We start from the raw sequence: 21,734 nt of genomic DNA on the forward strand, positions 1-21,734 counted from the left end.
AGATCCGAACTTAACATTTTGTATTCATCTGTCATTTGAAATAATTGTTAAGTAGATGATTACCTTAAATTTAATACTAAAAAGGATTTGTTTAAATAGAGATGATTATGTGTTCTTTGTGTGGGTCATCAAATTAAAAATAGGGAAGCAAGATCCAAGGATATGAGGTAATGATTTGAGCATTGCAGAATGTTTGTTTGGTGACAACGGGCTGATTGAGGAGAACCCACATGACCAAAAAATGACTGAGCGAGCTGCAACAAGTTCAACCAAACGAGTCAAGAGGGGGAGCATAAAAGTCCAAAATAATCACTGTTATGGTGGGAACTGGAGGCGGTGTGGTTCCCTTCTACAGAATGATGGTCTAGTCGAGTCACGTGTTGTTTCGGCGGTATATAATTGAATGGTTCGATTCCTCTTCGGTTGGCTTGCCCATATTTTAATTTCTTCTTCCGATCTTCTCACCGAACAACTTTAATTCCTCGTTGAATTACTGATTGCCTCAATACCAAACAAACCTAGCTCGTTTCTCCTCTTCCTCTCTCTTTTCTTTCTCTGTGCTTCTCCGATATCTTCTGAGGAGATGGAGGGTTCTATTTGACACCATACGGCTGCTTTTTTGATGGGTCATTGAGGATTTTACGTTTCAGCTTCTATCTTTTGTTTATGGGCATGGAATTGAGAAACGACAAGCTTGTTAGGTGATTCTTTCTTCTTCCTTTGTTTCTTAGAATGTACCATATTGATTGCGTTTATTATTGATGAGCTGAATCTGTTAGTCGATTGGAAACATTGGAAATCTTGAATTTTATGGGACCTGTTTTGCTTTCTTGTTGAGAAATGTGGTGGGATCTCAAGTTTTTTTGTTAGAGAACAATAGAACTCTGCAAGATCATCTGGCCTGTAATACTAGGTCTCTTTTTTACTTGCTTAGTTCAATTGGGTAGGAGTGGTAAACGTAGGCTACTTCAACTAGTTCTAGAACTTTGATTGTGTGGCGTAGCTCTAAAACTTTGATTTCTTGTGCTTGGAACCATATAATCACTATGTTCCTATGCAATTATATATAGACAGTCGTATAACTATTATGGCTACAATTTGTGTTCCTGGAATCAACAGCTTTTATTCTGATCACAAAAAGCATAAGGAATCTGCCATTGGAAGCAGCAACAATGAAGCAATGCAACTTGAGAAGTCATCATCAAAATACTATATTCCGTCGTCTACATTCTTAATGCCTGACAATGGACTAGGGGGAATCAAAAGTAAATTCACTGAAACTTTTAAAACTGAGAAGTCTAAGGTGTTTCCGGAGGACCATGAACCATGGAGCAAAAGAATACTAGACCCTGGTAGCAAAATTGTTTTGAAATGGAACCGAGTGTTCATATGTTCGTGCTTATTGGCACTCTTTGTCGACCCGCTATATCTTTACTTGCCTGCTTTTAATGGGAATGGGCAATCCCAATGCGTGAGGACAGACTGGAAATTGCGAATTGTTGTGACCTGTTTCCGGACTGTTGCAGATTTTTTCTATCTTCTGCACATGATTATAAAGTTTAGAACAGCTTATGTTGCTCCTAGCTCTCGAGTTTTTGGGAGAGGTGAGCTTGTGATGGATCCAAAGATGATAGCAAAGAGGTATATTAGATCTGATTTTTGCATCGATCTAATTGCCACCCTGCCTCTCCCTCAGGTACCTCATTCAGACTTCCATTCCTCAACCTTTGACTTTATATTTGGTGCACTGTGTCTTTAATTTTCTTAGGCCATGCTAACCATCACATACTTGTGTCGTTGCCTTAACAAAATGGTAGAACATCCTTCTCAGCCTGCTTCTTAACGATCAGAGTTCCACTTGGTCTAATATTTATCTTCAATCTGGTCTATTGAAGTCTATATAGAATTTTATGTTCAAAGGGTGGATGAACTTGTTTGCACGACTATCGTTCTCTAGGCCTCAAAATTACATCAAATAATTAGCCTTTTTTGTTTTTTTTGGATATTTGTGAGTTCCGAGTTTCGCACTTCAACTATTTTCATGGGATACCTGACCCTACTACATTTGGTTGTCAAGTAACTCGTAGGATATTATATAAGTTAATGGAAAATTAAGTGGGGTTGCCCCTTTAGATGTAGAGATATGTGATTTTAGAATTTTGACAGAGACTTGTAACTGCCTCTTCCATGCAGATTGTCATCTGGTTCATCATACCTGCAACAAGGAGTCGTCTAACGGATCATAAAAACAATGCTCTTGCACTTATTGTTCTGCTTCAATATATTCCGAGATTGTATTTGATTTTCCCATTAAGTTCAGAAATCATCAAAGCAAATGGAGTTGTTACAAAGACAGCTTGGGCAGGAGCTGCTTATAATCTTCTTCTCTATATGTTGGCTAGCCATGTAACTCTCTCATCTCTATCTCTCTGTCCGACCTGAGATATAAATATGTAAACGTCTTTGCGGGGGATTTCCTATTTTTGGAGGGGATTTCCAATTCGTATTCTTTTATTTTGATTTTTGGCAGGTTTTAGGTGCTACATGGTATTTGCTGTCGGTTGATAGATATACGTCATGCTGGAAATCATTTTGTAGGAAGAAAGAATACAATACACTGGAATGCAATCTAACTTTTTTTGATTGCGATACATTTAACCATAATGACCGCGATACATGGGCAAATAGCACACTTGTTTTTGAAAAATGTGGCCCGGATGGAATTTTCAAGTATGGCATTTTTGGGCAAGCAATGTCGAAGAATGTCGTCTCTTCAAGCTTTATTGAAAAGTACTTCTATTGTTTGTGGTGGGGCTTGCAAAACCTGAGGTACAATTTCCTTTTTCTTTATATTTAACTTCTCATTATAGTGTCCGTAGGTGTAGCAGCTAGAACTCTCTTTCCCTTTAGAGGTAGAACCAATAAATATCTCGTTTGAAATTGTTCCCCGGGCTATAGTTTTCTCCCTGTGGTTAGGAAAGCGTTCTTTGGATCAAATGACGTTGCTTGCTATTTACTTCTTCAACTTTTGCTAGTAAAAGCTTGCCCTTCCCTTAGGCTCTTAATATAAGGTATTTCATGAAAAAGATCTCTGGTGATCCAAGAGAAAACTGAAAGTTAGTCGAGTATCTATACGCATGTAAACAATTTTAATCCTGATCTCAAAAGGAGCTATGAACCACTGTTTGGAATATGGAAATTAGAATTTACTCTAGATGCAAAATGAGTTGTCTTCTGCTGAATGAATTCGACTCGTGAATTGATCTTGAACATTTTATGGATTACATGCTTTTTTGTAACACGTGAAAACCTATGGACTTGTTATCAAATTGTTTAGGCGATTGTATAGGACGCTCATCATAGGTTCTGCACTGATTAGTTAGCTGGCAGACTAGCACAACATGTTGTACGGTCCCTTCTTGTCTTATTATAGATGGTTCTTTAATTCTTCACTTTTTTTTCCTGAAAATACTTGAATAACTTCTGGCTTATTTTGTCAGTTCATATGGACAGAATTTGGAAACAACCACTTTTATGGGTGAGACACTGTTTGCTGTGCTCATTGCCATTGTAGGCCTTGTATTATTTGCCCATCTTATCGGAAACATGCAGGTTAGACTAAAAACTCGTATATATATATTTGCTTGCTGATTCTTGTTCTTCTCATATTTGATCGTTGAGTTCATAAAAGGAAGGAAAATGGTTGATTTTATTTCCTTTCCTTGACATGCCCTCTATATGGCCAGAATCCTTTGATTACTTGTCTCACCATATCTTTTGATGTAGACGTATCTGCAATCCCTCACTGTGAGGCGTGAAGAATGGAGACTAAAGCAAAGAGACACTGAAGAGTGGATGAGACATCGTCAACTCCCTGAAGACTTGAAACGACGAGTTCGACGTTTTGTACAATATAAGTGGGTAGCAACCCAAGGAGTTGATGAAGAAGTCATCTTGCAAAGCTTGCCTGCTGATCTTCGACGTGATATTCAGTGCCACCTATGTCTAGATCTTGTCCGACGAGTATGATTCTCTTGCATACTCGTTCTTTATTTTTATACAGAGCCAAAGGCTGAGAAGTTTGAACTAGCTCTTGTTTCTCAGCTGGTGATATTGAGCCACACAATAATCTAGGTTCTTACAAAAAAGGAATCAGAAGTTCTTTCTGGTCGATTATTCGTTAAAAGTGGTTTAAAATACATTAATTGAGTTGCCACCTTCGACTCACTAAGTATATTGAAGCACTTTTCGCCTCCTGTTTTGCAGGTTCCGTTCTTCGCACAGATGGATGATCAGCTACTTGATGCAATATGTGAACGCCTGATCTCCTCCTTGAGCACTGAAGGTACTTATATTGTACGGGAAGGGGACCCAGTGACAGAGATGTTGTTTGTTATACGAGGCAGATTGGAGAGCTCTACCACAAATGGAGGCCGCTCTGGTTTCTTTAACTCGATAACATTACGTCCTGGAGACTTTTGTGGGGAGGAGCTACTTTCTTGGGCCTTGCTTCCAAAATCAACCACCAACTTGCCCTCCTCAACTAGGACAGTCAGAGCGCTCAACGAAGTTGAAGCTTTTGCACTCCGCGCCGAAGATCTTAAATTTGTGGCCAACCAATTTAGACGTCTGCACAGTAAAAAATTGCAGCACACATTCCGCTTTTACTCTCACCATTGGAGAACATGGGCAGCTTGCTTTATTCAAGCTGCTTGGCGTCGCCATAAGAAAAGGATGATGGCAAAAGATCTGTTAATGAAGGAATCATTTACGTTACCAGAAGTGGCAGATGGAACTAGCCAAGGAGGAGAAGGATTCTCTGTTGTTTCACATCCATCTCAGGCTAAAATGTTTCTGGATGTAGCCTTACTAGCTTCAAGGTTTGCTGCAAACACACGGAGAGGCGCTCGAGAATGAAAGATGACTTGTCAAATTTACAAAAACCCGACGAACCTGACTTTTCCATTGAGCCAGATAGATAACAGTTTTCAGTGTTGTTATCAAATAGCTAGATTTCTCTCTGAGAAGGGTGAAATCTATTTCAGATGAGCATCCTTTTTCCCGTCATCTGGTACTTCGGACCTTACGGAGACCTTACGGGGGCTTGCTTCAATCCAATGCTTAGATGAGCCGGGGATGCAACGTCACAAACCGTGCATTAATGTCGTAACCAGTAAGTTAGTCTCATTAGAATATGATCTTATACAGTACTTGTGTTCATTGGATGGTTAACAAGCTGCTGCAAACGTAGCTGCATGTTATACTTCACCAGAGAGTTATATACAGTGCCTCAGACAGATATTTGTCGACCGCAGAGACTTGATTTCTTTCACTAGACGGTGCCGAGACAGAGCAATGCAGGGATGAGGCTGCTGGTGGACTAGAAAGCTTTGATTCATATTTTATGATCAGTGGCTTGTATTACATACTTTTTTGTCATTTGTTTTCATTACAACTTTCCAACTTTATGAATTATCCTCAGTTTTGATTTCCAGCGAAGTATGTAGCTGAAAATGCACATATGGCAAGACTGCCGTGGAAACAAGAGTTTGTAAAAGTAATCCAGTTCAGGTGCTCCTGCCTTTATTAATATACAACAGACAATGATTCAGTTCCTACCTCTCCCCCCTTTCAACCATACAAATGGCCGCTTTCAGAAACAGCTACGCAACATCACCTTCATATTTATATTTGTTCTTTGCCCTTTGAACCTGCCTTAGAGTCGGCGACACCCCACTTATACTCATTTCTTTAACCCAAAGTCCACTTACAAAGTCTTGAGGCAGAAAGGACAAGCAAGCAAGCTTGTCATTGCTCGTGCAAATAAACAATGCCCTTTTTTCACATTTTAAATTCCAAGCCCATTAGCATGTTCGCTTCGATCCGTTACGTATTGCCGTTAGTCTCACAATTTGAAAATGTGTCTACTAATGAAAAATTTTCACACTCTTATAAAGAATATTTCGTTCTCCTCTCTAACCGATGTGGGATCTCACATTAACACTCACTCACGAACGGGAGGATGAAAATTAAGATAGTGTCTCCCATGACCCTGCTAAGCTATTCACTTGTATACATATGAATATGGAGGTGAAGGTGAAGGTGAAGGTGAAGGTGAAGGTGAAGGCAATTGAATCAAATAATTCCAAGGAGACAAGAAATTACAAGACATTGTTTCCTTTGTCATTCCTGTTCTATCAACCAACATACTGCTTTCTGTTTATCAACAATACTCAAAAACCAATTTCTTGCTTACCAACTATTTGTTTCAGGCATATCTAGATGCTGTTAAATTAAAACAACTCCCCTCCCCCAGCCTTAGGGGCAAAGTATATATGCATATATACAAACATTTTATGTTACCTCCACCCTATTCTCATAACCCATCTACTGCTGTAACTACTCTGATGTTACTGGGCAGCCGATCTCCTCGGCTTCGACTGCCTGATTCACGGTCTAGTTCGAGAGTAACAACTACTGACTTGTCTTGCATACCGCCGGCTGTTTTTGGAATGCAAGCCTTGAGATGGTTGAAGCTAGGAATCAGTGCTTTCTCTGCCCATTCTTCTAAACCAGTGTCGCCAAACCATACCCCAGCTATAAGTTTTTGAAGAGCATGGTCTTGTACCTCGATTGAGACACCCTCTCCAATAATGGTGGAGAATTTTTCATGGATAGAAGTTTTAATGTGGCGGGTTATATGGTTGAAGTTGACTGGCTTGAAAACAATGGCGTCGTCGACGATATCCTGAAGCTCGTGTAATGCAGGTGAAGCTGTGGTTGATTCCATCCTGCTTAGGCTAGATTCATCTTCATGATCAATTGTGAGGTCGCTTGAATTGTGTGATCCATCTGCAGTGTCGTCCTCTGCATTGGCAGCCTCATTCAAATCAAAAAACAGACTAGGAATTGTAGCTTTCCTGGTTTTTGTGAACCTTTCTTCATTGGAAAGCCAATTCCCTCGACGTTTTAGCAGCTTTTCAGACAGAGATAACCTCAATTGCCAACTTTCATTAGCTAAATTTGCAGGCTCGTTTTCACCAAAAGAATTGTGATAGGACGAGTGATTTAGATCATCCTGTAGCCGATCAGTTGTAAGGATGAAAATAACATTACCAAGGCTGATCTCTCGACCATGGGAATCAATGAGCCTACCACTTTCTATTGTCCGTTTTATACTCCCACGAAATATAATATCTGCTTCATCAATGTCCTCAAGAACTATCACTGAAAATGGATTCTTCCTAACAGCCTCTGAAATTTGATCTAATGGGGTTCTACCGCGAAAATTGTTGTCCAATCCTCTACCACCTCGTTGTGTACCAACATAAATGGTAACCAGGATGGACCCAGATACCAGCTCTGAAAGAGCTGATGCCATCTTCTGCTTGCCAACTTTGTCAGGCCCCGCAAATAATAGCCAAATGTCTCCTTTTGATCCAGCACCTTGACGTTTCCTGCTGCCCAATTCGCGTTGAGTTATTGTGTTAGCCACAGCAGAAGCTACATCCCCCTGCCACCAAACCTTCTCCGTTAGAACTTTAAGGACCTTCTTGTATGAATCAACATCTGATATGCCTAGAAGTTTGGCACTCGTCTCTGGTCTGGATGATTTATGATTTTGGCCCCAAAATTCTTTGGTGCAGTCTTTATGAGTTTGCCCAAGAATCAAGTCTGTTCGTATTGAGCTGTAGTCAGATGGCTGGTTGAGTTGTGGATTCATATTCAGCTGAAGAGTTCTCCCAAGGCTTCTATTCACTTCTAACCTTGGCTGACAAGGCTGGCTCTTGAGCAAGTTTTGATTATATAAACCCATTGTTGACATATTTCCTGTAGAACTGAAAATTTTTGGTTGATGGAAATTGGGATGAAGGTGCAAGCATGTATTATTCCATTTCTTCTGTAGTTCTTGATTCCTCTGCTTTACCATCAATTCGTGGTCCTTGCTCTGCAACAAAACACAAACATAGTTTAGCTCGACTTGATTTCACAAAAACGAATCAAGTTTCGGTTAAATTCGATCCAAAGCTACCTGTTTCAAATCAACTGATTCAGCATTAGGAGCATCAGCTTTAGCCTTTTGCAGCCAGTGTGGCAGTGGAGGGTGATTGCTGTCTGTTTTGACTCCTGATGGAGATTTCTCAGACTCCTCGTTCATGAGTTTTTGTAGTTCTTGTTCATACTTCTGGATACACTGTGGGCAGCAAGTTGTTCTTGGATCAACATTTAGAGTCTCAGATTCATGTCTTAGTTGGCTAATGGGAGGCGTTGGAAAGAACTTCATTGGGGACAAGGATTCGATTGAACTGCCTAGAATCTCCTTTGTTCCAAGCCTAAATGAACAAGAACAAGAAAAACACTCAATACCCAACAAAAGAAATCAATCATGAACGATTAAAATAAGCATAGAAACGTTTCTAAGGGCTGTATACTTGATTTCTGCAATGACCCAAAAGTTCGTAAAGATCAAGCAAATGACTCTGAGCTTAACGATCCATAAGGTGGAGGTGGATGAAATGAAAAGGATGAGAATCCAAAAGTACCTTGGATATAACCCAGAGCGAAGGGCTTTAGCCACAACGGGGACAACATGTAAATCCCAATCACTTTCGATGGAGGGATGATAGATTTGGCATCTCAAGAACGTCTCACAAGTAGCGGTTCCTATCAACCACAGCAGGCCGGCAGTTTCCTCTCTGAACCTTATCAATACCTTTCCAATCTTCTGAACGGCAGCACGGCCGGCCTCGGATACAACGGGCTGCACCAACATGCCGGAACCTGGGGATACACAACTCGCCGGCTGCTCAATCAACCATTGTAGATTCCCCAAGTCAAGAATTATGCTCCCAGAACTCGAATTGGCTATTCGGGTCGCTAACAAATCTTCCAATTCATCAAGTTTTGTGGGTATTTGTGCTCCATCTGATGCAAGCTCCTTCTCCAAATGGATAATCTCAGCATTTTCAAGCGGCCCTTCAGTCAGTTCTTTCTTATTAATTCGCCTAAAAAATTCCTCAATCATTGCATCTGTTTCCGAATCCCCAACTACGATTGGATTTCTCTTGGTCGGCCGGAGCAATATATCCACGATTCGTTTCACTTCCTCCCCTCTCGGCTGTTCCAATTGGGTAACGCTTCCCTGATGCAACCGTGGATTCAAATAAAGATTCCGATGAGGCGTCGGGGAAGCGTGGCAACCTAATCCAATAGGGGATAAATTCACCACAGATGCCGAGGAATTCAAAGATCGTTCAATCGTAGCCTTTACAGCAGGGCTCGAAAAGCTCGCCTCCCGCATAATTCTACTCACGCTTGGATCATCGAGAATGGATATAACTAGCTGCTCGAACTCAACCTTCACCGCTAACATAGGTTGCTGCTGCAATTCAGAAGAGCCACGGCGTTGGTGGGCTTGTGCGCGTTTAAGAGCTGCCATTAGCGCATTGGAGATCGGTGGTTCAGAGGCAGAGGACACGTTTTGGGCCGTGGGTAGGCGTTCGAGAGCGACGCTAAAACAGAGCTCAAGAGCTCTGCACTGAAGTGGGTGCGATGAATTAGGATGAGACTTGATGCAAGCCTGGCGAAGAAACCCAGTTGGGGAAGCCAACAGAGTTGCAGCGACATGAACCGGCGTGGTCTGGCCATGGTTACGTCGACCCGCGTCGGCAATTGACTGGTTCAAAACAGTAGCCGCCTCCGACGTCAGAGTTTGCAGGATCGTACTAAGCCCAGCTCTCATTTCCAGAATCGATACCCAAAAGACCCTCCTTTCTCTCTTTCAACCAATCAAAAACGTGAACAAATTTGACAGGAAAAATCTGGTATTCTCTTTCTTCAATCCACCATTGAAAACCACAAAAGCTTCACACACGTCTCTGTTTCAATACGATGTTCCAATCCAGGTAGTGGGAGTGGAGGAGGATGAGGGTCTGAGAATTCAGAGGTTAGCACCAAAAAGGAAAATAAAAAAGAATTCCGGTGAGGTTTGGAAAGTGGTGAGGAGTAAGACAAATGCTCACTTTCAGAATGGAAATTGAAATCGAAATCGAAATCGAAATAGAAATAGAAATAAATGAGGAAGGAAATTTTATTAAAAAAAAAATCTGTTCCATTTCCCTTTCATTTCCCATCTTGTCTGTCTGTTTCTCCACATTTAACTTTTATATAATTAATTAATGTAATTTTAATAAGTTAAAATCCCACCTCCCCAAAAGGTGTCATTTAGATGATTAGATCCCCCCCCCCCCCCCCCCCCCCCCCCCCCCCCCCCCCCCCCCCCCCCCCCCCCCCCCCCCCCCCCCCCCCCCCCCCCCCCCCCCCCCCCCCCCCCCCCCCCCCCCCCCCCCCCCCCCCCCCCCCCCCCCCCCCCCCCCCCCCCCCCTTTGTCTTTTCATCCCCTCAAATGACAGATTTACCCTCCAAACCTATCATCCTTCACACACACACACACACACACACCCGGTCTTTTCCTCTCCTATTGATATAGGATATCACATTTTTGTGTACGTTTCTTTTCAACACGTTAAAACTATAAAGTTCATATTGTTAGACGATAAAAGTCTCACGTCTGCTAATTTAGGAAATGGTCATGAATTTATAATCAATGAATATCTCTCCGTTGGAATGAGGTCTTTTGGGTAAGTCCAAAGCAAAGCCATGAGAGCTTGGGCTCAAAGTACACAATATCATACCATTGTAGAAAGTCGTATTCATTTAACACATATTATTAAGTCACTGAAAATGAAAGTATACTTTATTGGTATAATTAGAAACTATCCATTCTTTTAACATTTTCTGAGTCATCCTATCTTTGAGATCACTTTTCGCGACCATAAGAAAAGATTATTGGGAGTAAACCGAGAGAGAAATAAATGAAAAAGTTAATAGAAATAGAATGGATACAAAGAAACTACATTTTAGTATTAAGAAGAATTAATGATTATTAAAATTTACTTAAATAACATGATTTAGTAACTAATTAATATTTATTATAGCAGCTAACCTGTTGCACTGGAGGTGGTAACAACTGGCACCAATCTTATCGTTCACATGATTCTTAACATAAAAAGAAATATTAATTTAATTGTTTATTATCAGATGAGGAAGCTTCTGTTTTGGTCCACTAATTTAGATTGTCTCACCTTTTCTTTTTTCTGCATTTATGACGTCATCCATCGTTCAACGTATTGACCACTAAGAGGTGGAATCACAATTTAAAATTAGAGAAATAATTATTCTGGAAGGCGCAAATAGACCAGAAAATGTAAAAATAGATATTGTTATTTGGAAAGAGCTGAATTTTGTGGTGTAATAAATATGTTATGAAAAGAATATATGACGTAATAAATATGTTAAAACAAAATAGGTGGGTGAGTGGTTGGCTTGGGTGAGAAAACAAAACATCTAAAACTGGAAACAAATGGAGAGGAAAGAGGGTGTGAAAGGGAATTAATTAGGTTTGACAAACTAAAACCACTAGGAAACCGAACCATTTCAATGTTCTCCTCCTTAGTCCTTAGGGTTGGGTTCATGAATCGTATGGTTAATCCCACGGTTTGACTTGGTCAACCTGACCTGCCACACTCAAATCTCCACCCAATTCATCACTTTGACTTTGACTTTGACCTTGACCCAAAACCTTTCTCTATCTCATCTCAATCACCATCCAATTACTTTTATCATTGTCGCAGTTCTTTATAAGGTAATGATAATACATAACAAGTCAAAGTGGACAATATCAATGAGTGGTGGGATTAGACGGTTACAAATGGGATAAGAACAAGGACGTTGACTCTAAAAGACTGGAAGAAAAGGTTAGCGGAATAAAAGTATTGAAAATAAAAAAAAAAGGTGAGGAGGAGGTTGGAAGAGTAAGCATAGTTGATAATGATGGCGTCGGCTTTTGGTAGCGCACGCCCTCCCCTCCCTTTGCTTCCTCTTTTTCGGTCATCATGTGCCTTTTGGCATGTTTTTTGTTTTCAAATTCTATGTTGCTTTTGCCTCTTCTCTACTCCTCCCTTCTCTCCTTTTTCCTTTTAATTTAAACATCTCCTTGTGGGCCCCTTTTGCTTTTCAATTATTAAAATGACAATTATTCACGGCCCCTTTTTTTTTTTATTTTTTTTTATTTTACTATTTACATTTTAAAATGATTATTATTTATAATAATTAGGAAGAAGAATCTATTTGCACACAAGAAAATAACAAAAAAAAAAAAAAAAAAAATCCTCTTTTTTCTTTCTTTTTTTTATTTTTTTTAAAAAAACAATCATTTTAACTTTGCCGTTTGAATTCCTCTTCATAAAGGCATCTTTAATTTATCAATAAATTATTGTCTTGGGGAAAAAAGTAATGATTTTTACCCATAAAATGAAACAAAAAGACACAAACTACCCCCACGTTATAGTTTCTATCAATTTATAATCCATAGCTTTCCAAAGGGTGATAGATTGATAGCTAAAAGATTGCTTCCCAAGATTTATGATGACATATATAGAGGACCCATCAATCAAACCTAAACTCTTTTTCACCAATAAAAGCCAAAACCAAAACCAAAACCAAAACCCCACTTAGCCTTTGCCTTTTGGTAAATAGTTAGGAGGGCAATTTGGTAATTTAATCTATGAAGGTCTAGAGGTTTTTTTGGTGGCTTCTTGCATCCAAAGCATGTGGCCTTTTCTCTCCAATCCCCACCACCACCTTTCTATTGTTTTAGAATAAAGCTAACCCATGTTGCCTTTGAGATCACCAAAAAAGGTGACGGGTCGTGTAGCACCGAGCTCTTTGGAAATATATATATTTATATATATATAGTCTTTTATACCTTGACTTTTTCGAAGTTCAATCCATAAGCTCTATCGAATACTTTGATTGTCTATTAAGGAGTGAATAGTTAAAGGAAATGGTAAAAAAAAAGAATATATATGGACCCATTTGGTAAAAGAATTGACTAAACTACTTTATTAATCAACCATAATGGCATGGACAACTTGGTTTGTGGATCATAATAATCTATTATACTTCCAACGCAAGTTGCAAAAGGTGACACAGATATGCAAAAGGGTCTATAAAGTTAACCAATATCATGCTTTTTTCAGATGCATTTGCAATAAGGACAGACATGCTTACCTAAGACCCTTGAGTGTGAAGTCTTCAGACTCATTTCATTACAACTTTAATGTCAAGATTTATATGAAAAGAATAACATAAGAATTCATAAGTCCTTATATCGGTTGGAGAAGGAAACAAAACATTTTTCTCCCTTCATATCAGATATGTTTTAAAAACTTGAGGGGAAGTCTGAAAGAGAAATGCCAAGGAGGACAATATCGGGTAGCGGTGAATTTAAACCGTTATGTGTGGGTCTATGGAATGGAAGGGGAATTAGAGGAGACAGTGGCTGGGCAGTTGGCATGGGTTTGTTTGTTTGTTGGTTTGTTTTCCCATCTAAGAAGGGGTTCTGATACTCAGGGGGCGTAAACTGTAAAGGTAGAGAGCAATAAAGTTGAAGAAAAGCAGAGGACGCCCCATAAAAAGCCCACAAAAGCTGCCAACGGAAAGCCTTATTTGCACCAAACAAAAGAGGAAAGCTGAAACGGAAACATGCGTCTGCGGAACAACCGCCCAAAAAGCTGCCTTCCAGAAACATTGTACAAGTCAAAGTTGTCACTTTTGTCAACACTCCATTCTCCCCTTTTCACTTTATTGCCTACAACCTAATTACTCTAAAAGATGACTCTTCGGTTAAGAGTAGAACGAAACATTCTTTATAAAGATGTATAAACTTCTTCCACATGTTTTAAAAACATTAAGAAAAAGTCCAAAAGAGAAATCTCAAAGAGGGCCTTAGGTGGGCTTAGACTGTTACAAATGGTAGCAAAGCTCGACACTGGGCGATATGTCAGCGAGGAGGTTGGGCCCCAAAGGGGGTGGACACGAGACGGTGTGCCAATAAAGACGTTGAACCCCGAAGGAGGGAGGAGGGGGGTGGATTGGGAGTCTCATATCGATAAGGAGAAGGGAACGAGTGTCAATGAGAACGCTGGACCCCGAAGAGAGGTGGATTGTGAAATCCCAAATCGGTTAAGGAGGAGAATGAAACATTTTTTATAAGGATGTGCAAACCTCTCTCCAACAGACGTGTTTTAAAAGCCTCGAGGGGAAGTCCGAAAAGAAAAATAAAAAAATGACAATATCTACTTTCAAAAGAGGACAATATCAGCATGAGCATGAGCATGAGCAGTTACATTGTTAATACTCAAACTTAATCACCATCACTATGCTTCCTGTTATGCTTATAAAGATTAGAGTGCATCCTGAAGTGGGCGCAGTTACTATCAGAATCCTACACAAGGCCTATGGAACTATGAGTTTTGGGCTAACCAATTTGGATTTAACAAGTGGATCAATGGCTGCCATTATCAGCACTCAACGAACTGGAAGATTCCCAAGGAATATTTTACAGATTTTATAAGAATAACATCATTAACTTATTCTATGCAGATATGGGCAAGTCAGATTCATATTTTATTCCTTCCTTCAAACACGTCTTAACTGATACGACTACATCCGTTCTCAACCCCCCAACCCAACTTCCAAAAGTTAATGCATACGCTCAGTTAGAGTCATCTTGATGAATACTAGGTAGGAAAAGCAATCATATTTACCCGAATGTACAGATGATGCGCCGTAAATCAGCATTCGATTCCAAGATTGGAGAGTTTGGATGCCGCACATTATTGGCCTTGCTCGCCATTGCTTACAAACAGAGGGAGAGCTTTGCTTTCTTAGTTATCATCGTTAGTGATTCCTATGCATTTTCAGTTTGAAGACAACATGCTGCCCAGGAAAAAATGATAATGGGGTTAGTCTCCGGCAATTGTATCTTTTAGATTAGATATCAACCTTCATACCTTAATCTGCTTTCTCTTGTATGTGTACGTGATGTGAACTGATCCATCGCTAGCCTCAATGACCGCCGGATATGAAAATTCCTTTCCTGACTCGTCCTCCAAGGTCATAACATCTAGCCAAGAATCACCATCATCCAGGGACAGGCCAACCTTAAGCACGCCCCTCGAGACGGTGTTATAAACAAGTAATAAACGACCATCCCTCAGTTTGACCCCATCAATACCTATTGATACAATGCATAGTCAAAGATGATCGTAAGGGATAGCGAGAAGAGACGTTGAAATCTAGGAAGTAGTAAAATCAGTCATCTGTACTAGTGACAGCATGAATGAAAATCCTGTAAGAACAGAAATTACTAAATCTGGTAAGTAATTCAATTTCATAATGAAGATGCTCACAATAATGATCATTGCCTTTAGACGTTCATGTATGCAGATACTTTCAGGTAATGCTTGTAACTCAGCCATGTTACCTGAGTTTGGATTAGGAAGATTTGTAGGTTTTGCATAGCTCCAGTTGTGACCACCATCAGTGGATTCTGACATACAAATACTACCGATACCTGTGAAGGATCGAAGTAAAACACGCAGATTTCCATTTGCAGTCTGGTAAGGAACTGGTTGAATGACACTGAGAGATCGATTTTCCATGTATATTGGCCCAAACTTTCTCCATGATCTACCTGAATCAGATGTGACCTGTTATATTGACATGTCAGCCACATTTTCCAGATTTTAGGACAAGTCAAAACTAAAGAACTATTCATAAGAACCTCCGTCCATGCACCCCAAGAATTCCAACTTTCAACTGAAGATCCACAGAGCAAAACCCCATTTTCCAGCAAGATTGGCTACAACATAACAAAGAAAAGCAGCTTCATGAGCAACAAAACAGTTTACTTGAATGGTAGATGCATATGGGCACATAAAGTATACCTTATTCTTTATTGGTCCTAAGATACCAGGGGGAAGCTGTTCTCTTGCTGTCCAAGTAACACCTTTGTCATATGACCGCTTCATGCACCCACTCCATCTGATTGTTGTCTCAATCAGCACAAGATAGAACAAAACACACTAGGAAGCAGAAGGGTTCAAGTTTTCACTTCAAAAGTTATTCAATATGTTAGACAGTTGGTCAGAGACTCAAGTCGACCAGGCAAAAAAAAAAGGCCGAGGGATTTCAGGGAAAAGGTATTAAGGCCCTTTTCAGAAAAAACTAATTTACAAAACCAATTAACTTAAGCATATCAACTTTCTACGAATTATGATCAGATAAATTAGCTTGAATAGAGTTGTTATTTCAGTAAACCATTATGAGATTTACAAAAATATACCTTTGAACGTCCTGTCCCACTCTATAAAACAGAAGCAGCTCATCTGATGGAAGTTTGAACAAGACAGGGTTCCACATTGGAACTTCAGGCTGCTCATCAGCCACAATTGGCGAGTGCCAGGAGCCGTTCTGCAAGTTAAAAGTAATATAAACCTCTTCTAAACCACTCAATAATATGGATAAAAGGGCCCTACAGCCTGATTTGACATAAACAAAGGCAAGACAGTAGAGTCACTTTTGTACTAGTATCATTCGAGATAGCATATCGGCAAGCATAACATAACTCAGATGAGATCAACGTTCAAGGAAGAAATTAGATACCTTCTTGTTCTTGTTTTTTTTTTTCGAAAATTATGCTTGTTTACTCACAATTTTTTTAGTAAGCTTTCATTTTTGGGGAGTGATGCAGTTGGGTTGTTTACCTTATATGCCTGCAACCAAATCTTCACATCCGGTGCGCCCTCGAATGTACCCCCAAAGTATGCAACCAAGTAATGATCTTTATCAACCTGCTCTATGAAGATAGAAAACACTCATATTCTCCCCTAAAAAAATCAAGGAGCCAAGTATTATAAGACCAAAGGAAGTTTCTCCATCAAACCAAACCTCCACAATTGTAGAAGCGTGGCAGTTGTCGAAAGGAACAGAATTGGCAGGAAATGTAAACTCCTCTAGAAAGGGCCCCTCTATATAATTCCCTGTGTCCATTTTCGAACTTCTAACCCCTGAAGCTATATGCGAATGCCCTCTTACTAATACTCTGCACCACACATTGACCATAAAAAGTTCTCATTTGCGCATTTTATCGAACACTTAGCTCAAATCAAAGAATAATACAAATTCGGCTCAAAACAGTACGCAAAAATTTCATCCGTGTTGGATATCTTCAATTGTGGGCGTAAAAGAAAAAGGGATAAAAACAAGAATTACCCACCTTGGTCCAAAGCCGCGGAAATTGGAGGGGAATTTTGGAGTCAAGAAATTGAATATAGAGGTGAAAGTGTTTCCAAATCCTGGGGGCGCAATACTGAAAACGGAGATCAGGAAGAGAAATGAAATTAGAACAGCCCCCACTGATTTCCCCATCTTCTGGAAACTTTGTGGTGGGAAAAAGTGAAGTCAACTTAGGAAGGAGTCGAAGAAGAACAAAGACATAGGAAGTAAGCGAGAAGCAGTTGAATGGCTTGGTACCTAAACAGCCGCACTGGCAAGGACTGAAATTTGATGGTCTGATGCAGGCGGGAGATTGACGAGAGACTGGAGAGGTGAGCTGAGATGAGCACGGTCGTGTTGACTTTGAACCGACAACCCGGGATGGATATAGCTTGTCCTGTTCTATGAAAGCATAACCGAACCGGTTCAAAATTGGATAAATAGTCCTCCACGTGTCGTCTCAAGTATTAAGAATAAAAAGAAAAAAATTATTTTGCTCCGACATATATTTTTTAAATTAAATTATAAGATAAAACTTTGATTAAACGTCAATTAAAATACCAATGTAAAACTTTGAAATTAATACATAATAAATGCAAAATGGAAACATATAAGATAATTTATTAAACTTTAAAAATATATTTTTAATTTTATGATAAATAGAGATGTGAAATTTAAAATTTTAAAAAATTTATTCACCGTATAATTTAACCTAAATATTTTTCCTTCGAAACGCCGAAGTAAAATGCCAAAACCCTGAGGAACTAAGATATAAAACCCCAAAAGCCGGGAATCAGTCGAGCCTCAAGCTGCCGGATCCAGTTCGCCCGAGCGCTGAAGCTACTTCCCGACTCTGAAGTCGAAATGGCCTACGCCGTGGTATCAAGATCGTCGACGGCTGCCATGAGCATCACATTGGCGTTTGTATCTGCCTCCGCCATCCTATCTCGTAAAACTTCGATAACTTTTAAGATCCTATATGTCTTCTCTCTCAATTTCTCCGATTTACTACGTGATTCTCACAAGTCGTGTTTTTGTGGGTTCTCCAGTTTATTTCGTGACGAAGAAGTCGAGAGAGTTGGGTTCCAAAGTCCGAGAGCTCGAGGCTTCTCTGGCAGCTTCTTTAAAGAAAACCATCGCCGAGAGACAAGGCCGAATACGGGCACAGCAGGTATTTCATATTTGCTCCTCTGCATCGCTTCATGTTCCTGACTCCAATGTTGTTATCGATATTTTGATTTTTTATTTTTTTTTCCTTCCTGTTTGTAGGCTTTAAGGAAAGCAGTTTCGGAACCGAAGTCTGATAGCGTGGAGTGTACTTTGTATCCCATGGCACCAATTGGTACTATCCAATCATCCTTCTCTACTAGGTTAGTTTTAGATTGCATATCTGGTAGTCTAAACATCAATTATTTAGTTGTTGTTTTCTCATAGTTCTGTTCACAAAACTAGTTACAGCCGTATTCTTCAGCTAGCGCTATAGAAATTAAGCTTTGTTGCTTATTTTTTATTTTTTTATTTTTCTTAAGGAATGGGACTCCGAGGCAATCTTTAGTGGTACCTCTTGCGAGGGCACGGTTGGTGTTTTCTTCTCGCATTCCTCCAGCTTCCATTGAAGGTCTTGGAGAATATTCCCATTGCTGGGTCATATATGTCTTTCATTTAAACACAAATCTTGACAAGTTGTGGAAGGATCCATCGAAATCGAAATTCAAGGCTAAAGTACGCTTCTTCATTTGTTGATGATCCTTAAATATGGAATTCACATTTCTATTATTCTTATAATTCCCTAAAATCCCATAAAAGGACAGCTCAATGGTAGGTTAAAGTACCGAGGTTGAAAGGCGAAAAAGTAGGAATCTTTGCTACGAGATCCCCACATAGACCATGCCCAATTGGAATCACCATTGCAAAGGTAAGATAACATTTTTTATTGCTGTCAATGTAACTTGCAAGTTAATGGAGAAGGCCATCATTCATCACATTGATAAAAATATGTCCCCCCCCAAATGAATTCTAGAGAGGTTTCACTGTCACATGAACTGGTCCAATGTGTTTTTGTATGGTTAGGCCGTTCAGTTTCATTTTGTATTAGAAATTTATGGTTACAAGCTTACAGTTGAAAGTGTTAAACAACATTCAAATGCAATAGATAAATGGGGGATATTGAATCTAAGATTAAAAAATCTGCTGTACCACTTCAGGTGGAGGCTATCCAGGGACATCAAATTCTACTCTCTGGTGCCGATCTTGTTGATGGAACTGTAAGGGTTTGTTTCGTTTTTTTTCCACCTGCGATAATGGTGTAATCTTGAATTTAGTCATTACTTCTTGTATAAATGATTGTTTTGATTTCTTGCTCTGTTCGAATTTTGTTACAGCCAGTACTTGATGTTAAACCTTATCTACCGTACTGTGACAGTATCCAAGATGCAACAGTCCCTAAGTGGTTAACGGTACTTCTTCCATATTTAATTTTACTGACTAAATTTTATCTTAAAGTTTCCTTGATGCTTATGTTGTTACTATTCATCCTTTCAAATCATTCTTTATATGGAGGTTTTTAGCCATTCATTCTTTCATTCGTTTGCCCAATGTAGATTCATTCTACCATGTTATATGTTTTTATACATTCTTCTTGGCAATCTAACATCTTATTGACGCAAACACAGGGGGAAAATGTATTGTCTGTTGCATCCATTTGCTTCTCTGAGGAATTTACTCCCTCGCTATCGGAGTGTTGGCCACTAATAGTGAGTTCCTTTTTTTAAAATTAATTAATTAATTATTATTGATGTTGTTTTTTATATAACCATGAGTGTTTGGGCCAACTTGCGCACCTCAACAATATGCCAAAAATATTCCTTTTTTTTTTGCACGTGAGAGTAAAAAACAGTATGGTTTCTTTGGTTTCATTGGTATCAAACAAAAGGGACCTTTCAAGCTATTATATTTTATGCCTTAAAAGACGTTACTGGAGTTTTGGGTGATTATCAGCCTGAGGTTGGTGCTTTTGATGCAAAGCTTAATAGAAAGAAAAGTGGAAGCCCTTGATATCTCCTGGTGGTGTTGTATCGCACAGAGTCTGAATTCCTTAAGAAAACTATGCCTCTGGAAATTTACATTATGAATATTGAGAGAGAGAGAGAGCTGCTTTGTAGTCTGATTACCATTTTTATGAAACTCCACCTTACAAAGAGCTAGTGCTAACAAGTGCTCATAATTTCTCATGTATCATAATTTTCTTGTTTCAGGAAAAGAAATCGCTTTATGCATCGGCAGATGAGTTGAAAAGCTTTGTGAAGCAGGTGCTTTCATGGGATATTCGATCATTGTCACAACGTAGTCAACCTCATGAATCCTACCTTACGACTACAAGAGGACATGAGTTGTCCGATGGTAGTTCAGATTCAGATGGTCACCTAGATGAAACACTTCCTAGTGGAACTTCCCAAAGTTCTTCTAAGAGCGTTGTCTATCACCTACTTGTAGATGGATTAAATGTGTCATACACAATCGGTTGCCAAGGCGACGTGGTTGTGAGAAAAGTGGAGGTTGCATCACCCAGCTGAATAGGCCAATCAGGGTAACTTGTCTTTTTACTATGTAGGGAATTCTCACTCAAAACTAAACTGCCTTGTATGGAGCTCGATCTCCTTACATTTCTTATTCATCTTTCTCTTCACAAAAGGTGTATGGTTGAAATTGAGACAAGCATGCTGGATAGAATCTTAGTCGTGGGTTGTTAGATGGTCAGTGAAATAGTTTTGGTTGAAAATGTGTGGCTATCTGCTGATGAGTGATTGTTTGACTTTTGTACCACATTCTTAAAGAAGGGAAATGTTTTGAAGTCTATACTCCAGAAGTATGAACTGTTATCACAAGTGACTAAGTCACATCGAGCTGAACTGATGCACAGCTTGGATCAACTAAGATGAAAACAAAGGATCTTTTGGACGTGGTTCCAGTTCACTTGCGGCATTAATCCATGGTTTGGTTTGGGCTTTGTTGGTTTTTATTCTTCATTTTTGAAGCATATACTGATATCTTTAAATGAAAAAAGCGCAGGAATTTAATGTCAACTTGAGAGGCTTTAATATGGAGTTTCACCAGTATGTTTGGGGTATTAAAAACCTTCATTTATGATTTACCTAATCGTGAATGTGTTAGCTTAATCCACCAAGTTGAATCGTATGTCAGATTCTTATCATTATTCTTGGGCCACTGCACATTGATGGCAAGATAAATTCAAACTAATTGCAAATGCAGCAATTCTCTTCAAATTTGTAAGTTTTATTTTTATTTTTATATTTTAAGTTTGTGTTAAAACTAACATTCCTCCTCTCAGCACTTGAAAAAACTACTGCTTCCTTTTACACTAAGTGATTGTTTATTGTTTATTGTAGTTGATAAAAGTGATAGATTTCAATTATGCCCTAAAATTTTAGTAATATCTTTTATTGCGTCAGTATTATTTCAAAAAATTTATTGAATATAAAAAATAAAAAAATATTAATCTCATTTGAAGTGACATCATACTTTAGATGAGAATG

The 21,734-nt window shown here is 39.3% G+C and overlaps 3 protein-coding genes and 1 pseudogene across 6 annotated transcripts; 2 read left to right on the forward strand and 2 right to left on the reverse strand.

Annotated features, from left to right (window-relative positions):
• Positions 1–312: 312 nt before the first annotated feature.
• Positions 313–5,132, forward strand: LOC111485760 (annotated as a pseudogene).
• Positions 5,133–6,154: 1,022 nt separating this feature from the next.
• On the reverse strand, positions 6,155–10,068 carry LOC111485752 (protein SUPPRESSOR OF MAX2 1-like). Its single transcript, XM_023132776.1, has 3 exons — positions 8,544–10,068; positions 8,033–8,333; positions 6,155–7,948 (listed from the first exon to the last, which is right to left on the reverse strand). Exons 1-3 carry the CDS (start codon positions 9,740–9,742, stop codon positions 6,377–6,379), a joined length of 3,072 nt encoding a protein of 1,023 aa, XP_022988544.1. The 5' UTR covers positions 9,743–10,068; the 3' UTR covers positions 6,155–6,376.
• Positions 10,069–14,449: 4,381 nt separating this feature from the next.
• Positions 14,450–17,608, reverse strand: LOC111485702. 4 transcript variants are annotated; one of them, XM_023132700.1, is made up of 10 exons: positions 17,440–17,608; positions 17,183–17,261; positions 16,855–17,008; positions 16,671–16,757; positions 16,250–16,377; positions 15,852–15,948; positions 15,689–15,766; positions 15,389–15,614; positions 14,916–15,139; positions 14,450–14,841 (listed from the first exon to the last, which is right to left on the reverse strand). In XM_023132700.1, exons 3-10 carry the CDS (start codon positions 16,954–16,956, stop codon positions 14,803–14,805), a joined length of 981 nt encoding a protein of 326 aa, XP_022988468.1. In that variant the 5' UTR covers positions 16,957–17,008; positions 17,183–17,261; positions 17,440–17,608; the 3' UTR covers positions 14,450–14,802. The 4 variants fall into 4 exon arrangements, with proteins under 4 accessions (XP_022988468.1, XP_022988467.1, XP_022988466.1 ...); XM_023132699.1 differs by having other exon boundaries at positions 17,183–17,275; XM_023132698.1 differs by having other exon boundaries at positions 17,183–17,344.
• Positions 17,609–17,941: 333 nt separating this feature from the next.
• On the forward strand, positions 17,942–21,036 carry LOC111485678 (putative S-adenosylmethionine-dependent methyltransferase RcsF). The gene is made up of 9 exons (XM_023132659.1): positions 17,942–18,130; positions 18,231–18,352; positions 18,451–18,551; positions 18,711–18,903; positions 19,004–19,096; positions 19,386–19,445; positions 19,563–19,637; positions 19,854–19,934; positions 20,436–21,036. Exons 1-9 carry the CDS (start codon positions 18,046–18,048, stop codon positions 20,751–20,753), a joined length of 1,128 nt encoding a protein of 375 aa, XP_022988427.1. The 5' UTR covers positions 17,942–18,045; the 3' UTR covers positions 20,754–21,036.
• Positions 21,037–21,734: the final 698 nt, after the last annotated feature.

Source organism: Cucurbita maxima, unplaced genomic scaffold (genome assembly GCF_002738345.1).
Source record: "Cucurbita maxima cultivar Rimu unplaced genomic scaffold, Cmax_1.0 Cma_Scf00010, whole genome shotgun sequence".
Classification (NCBI taxonomy): Eukaryota; Viridiplantae; Streptophyta; class Magnoliopsida; order Cucurbitales; family Cucurbitaceae; genus Cucurbita; species Cucurbita maxima.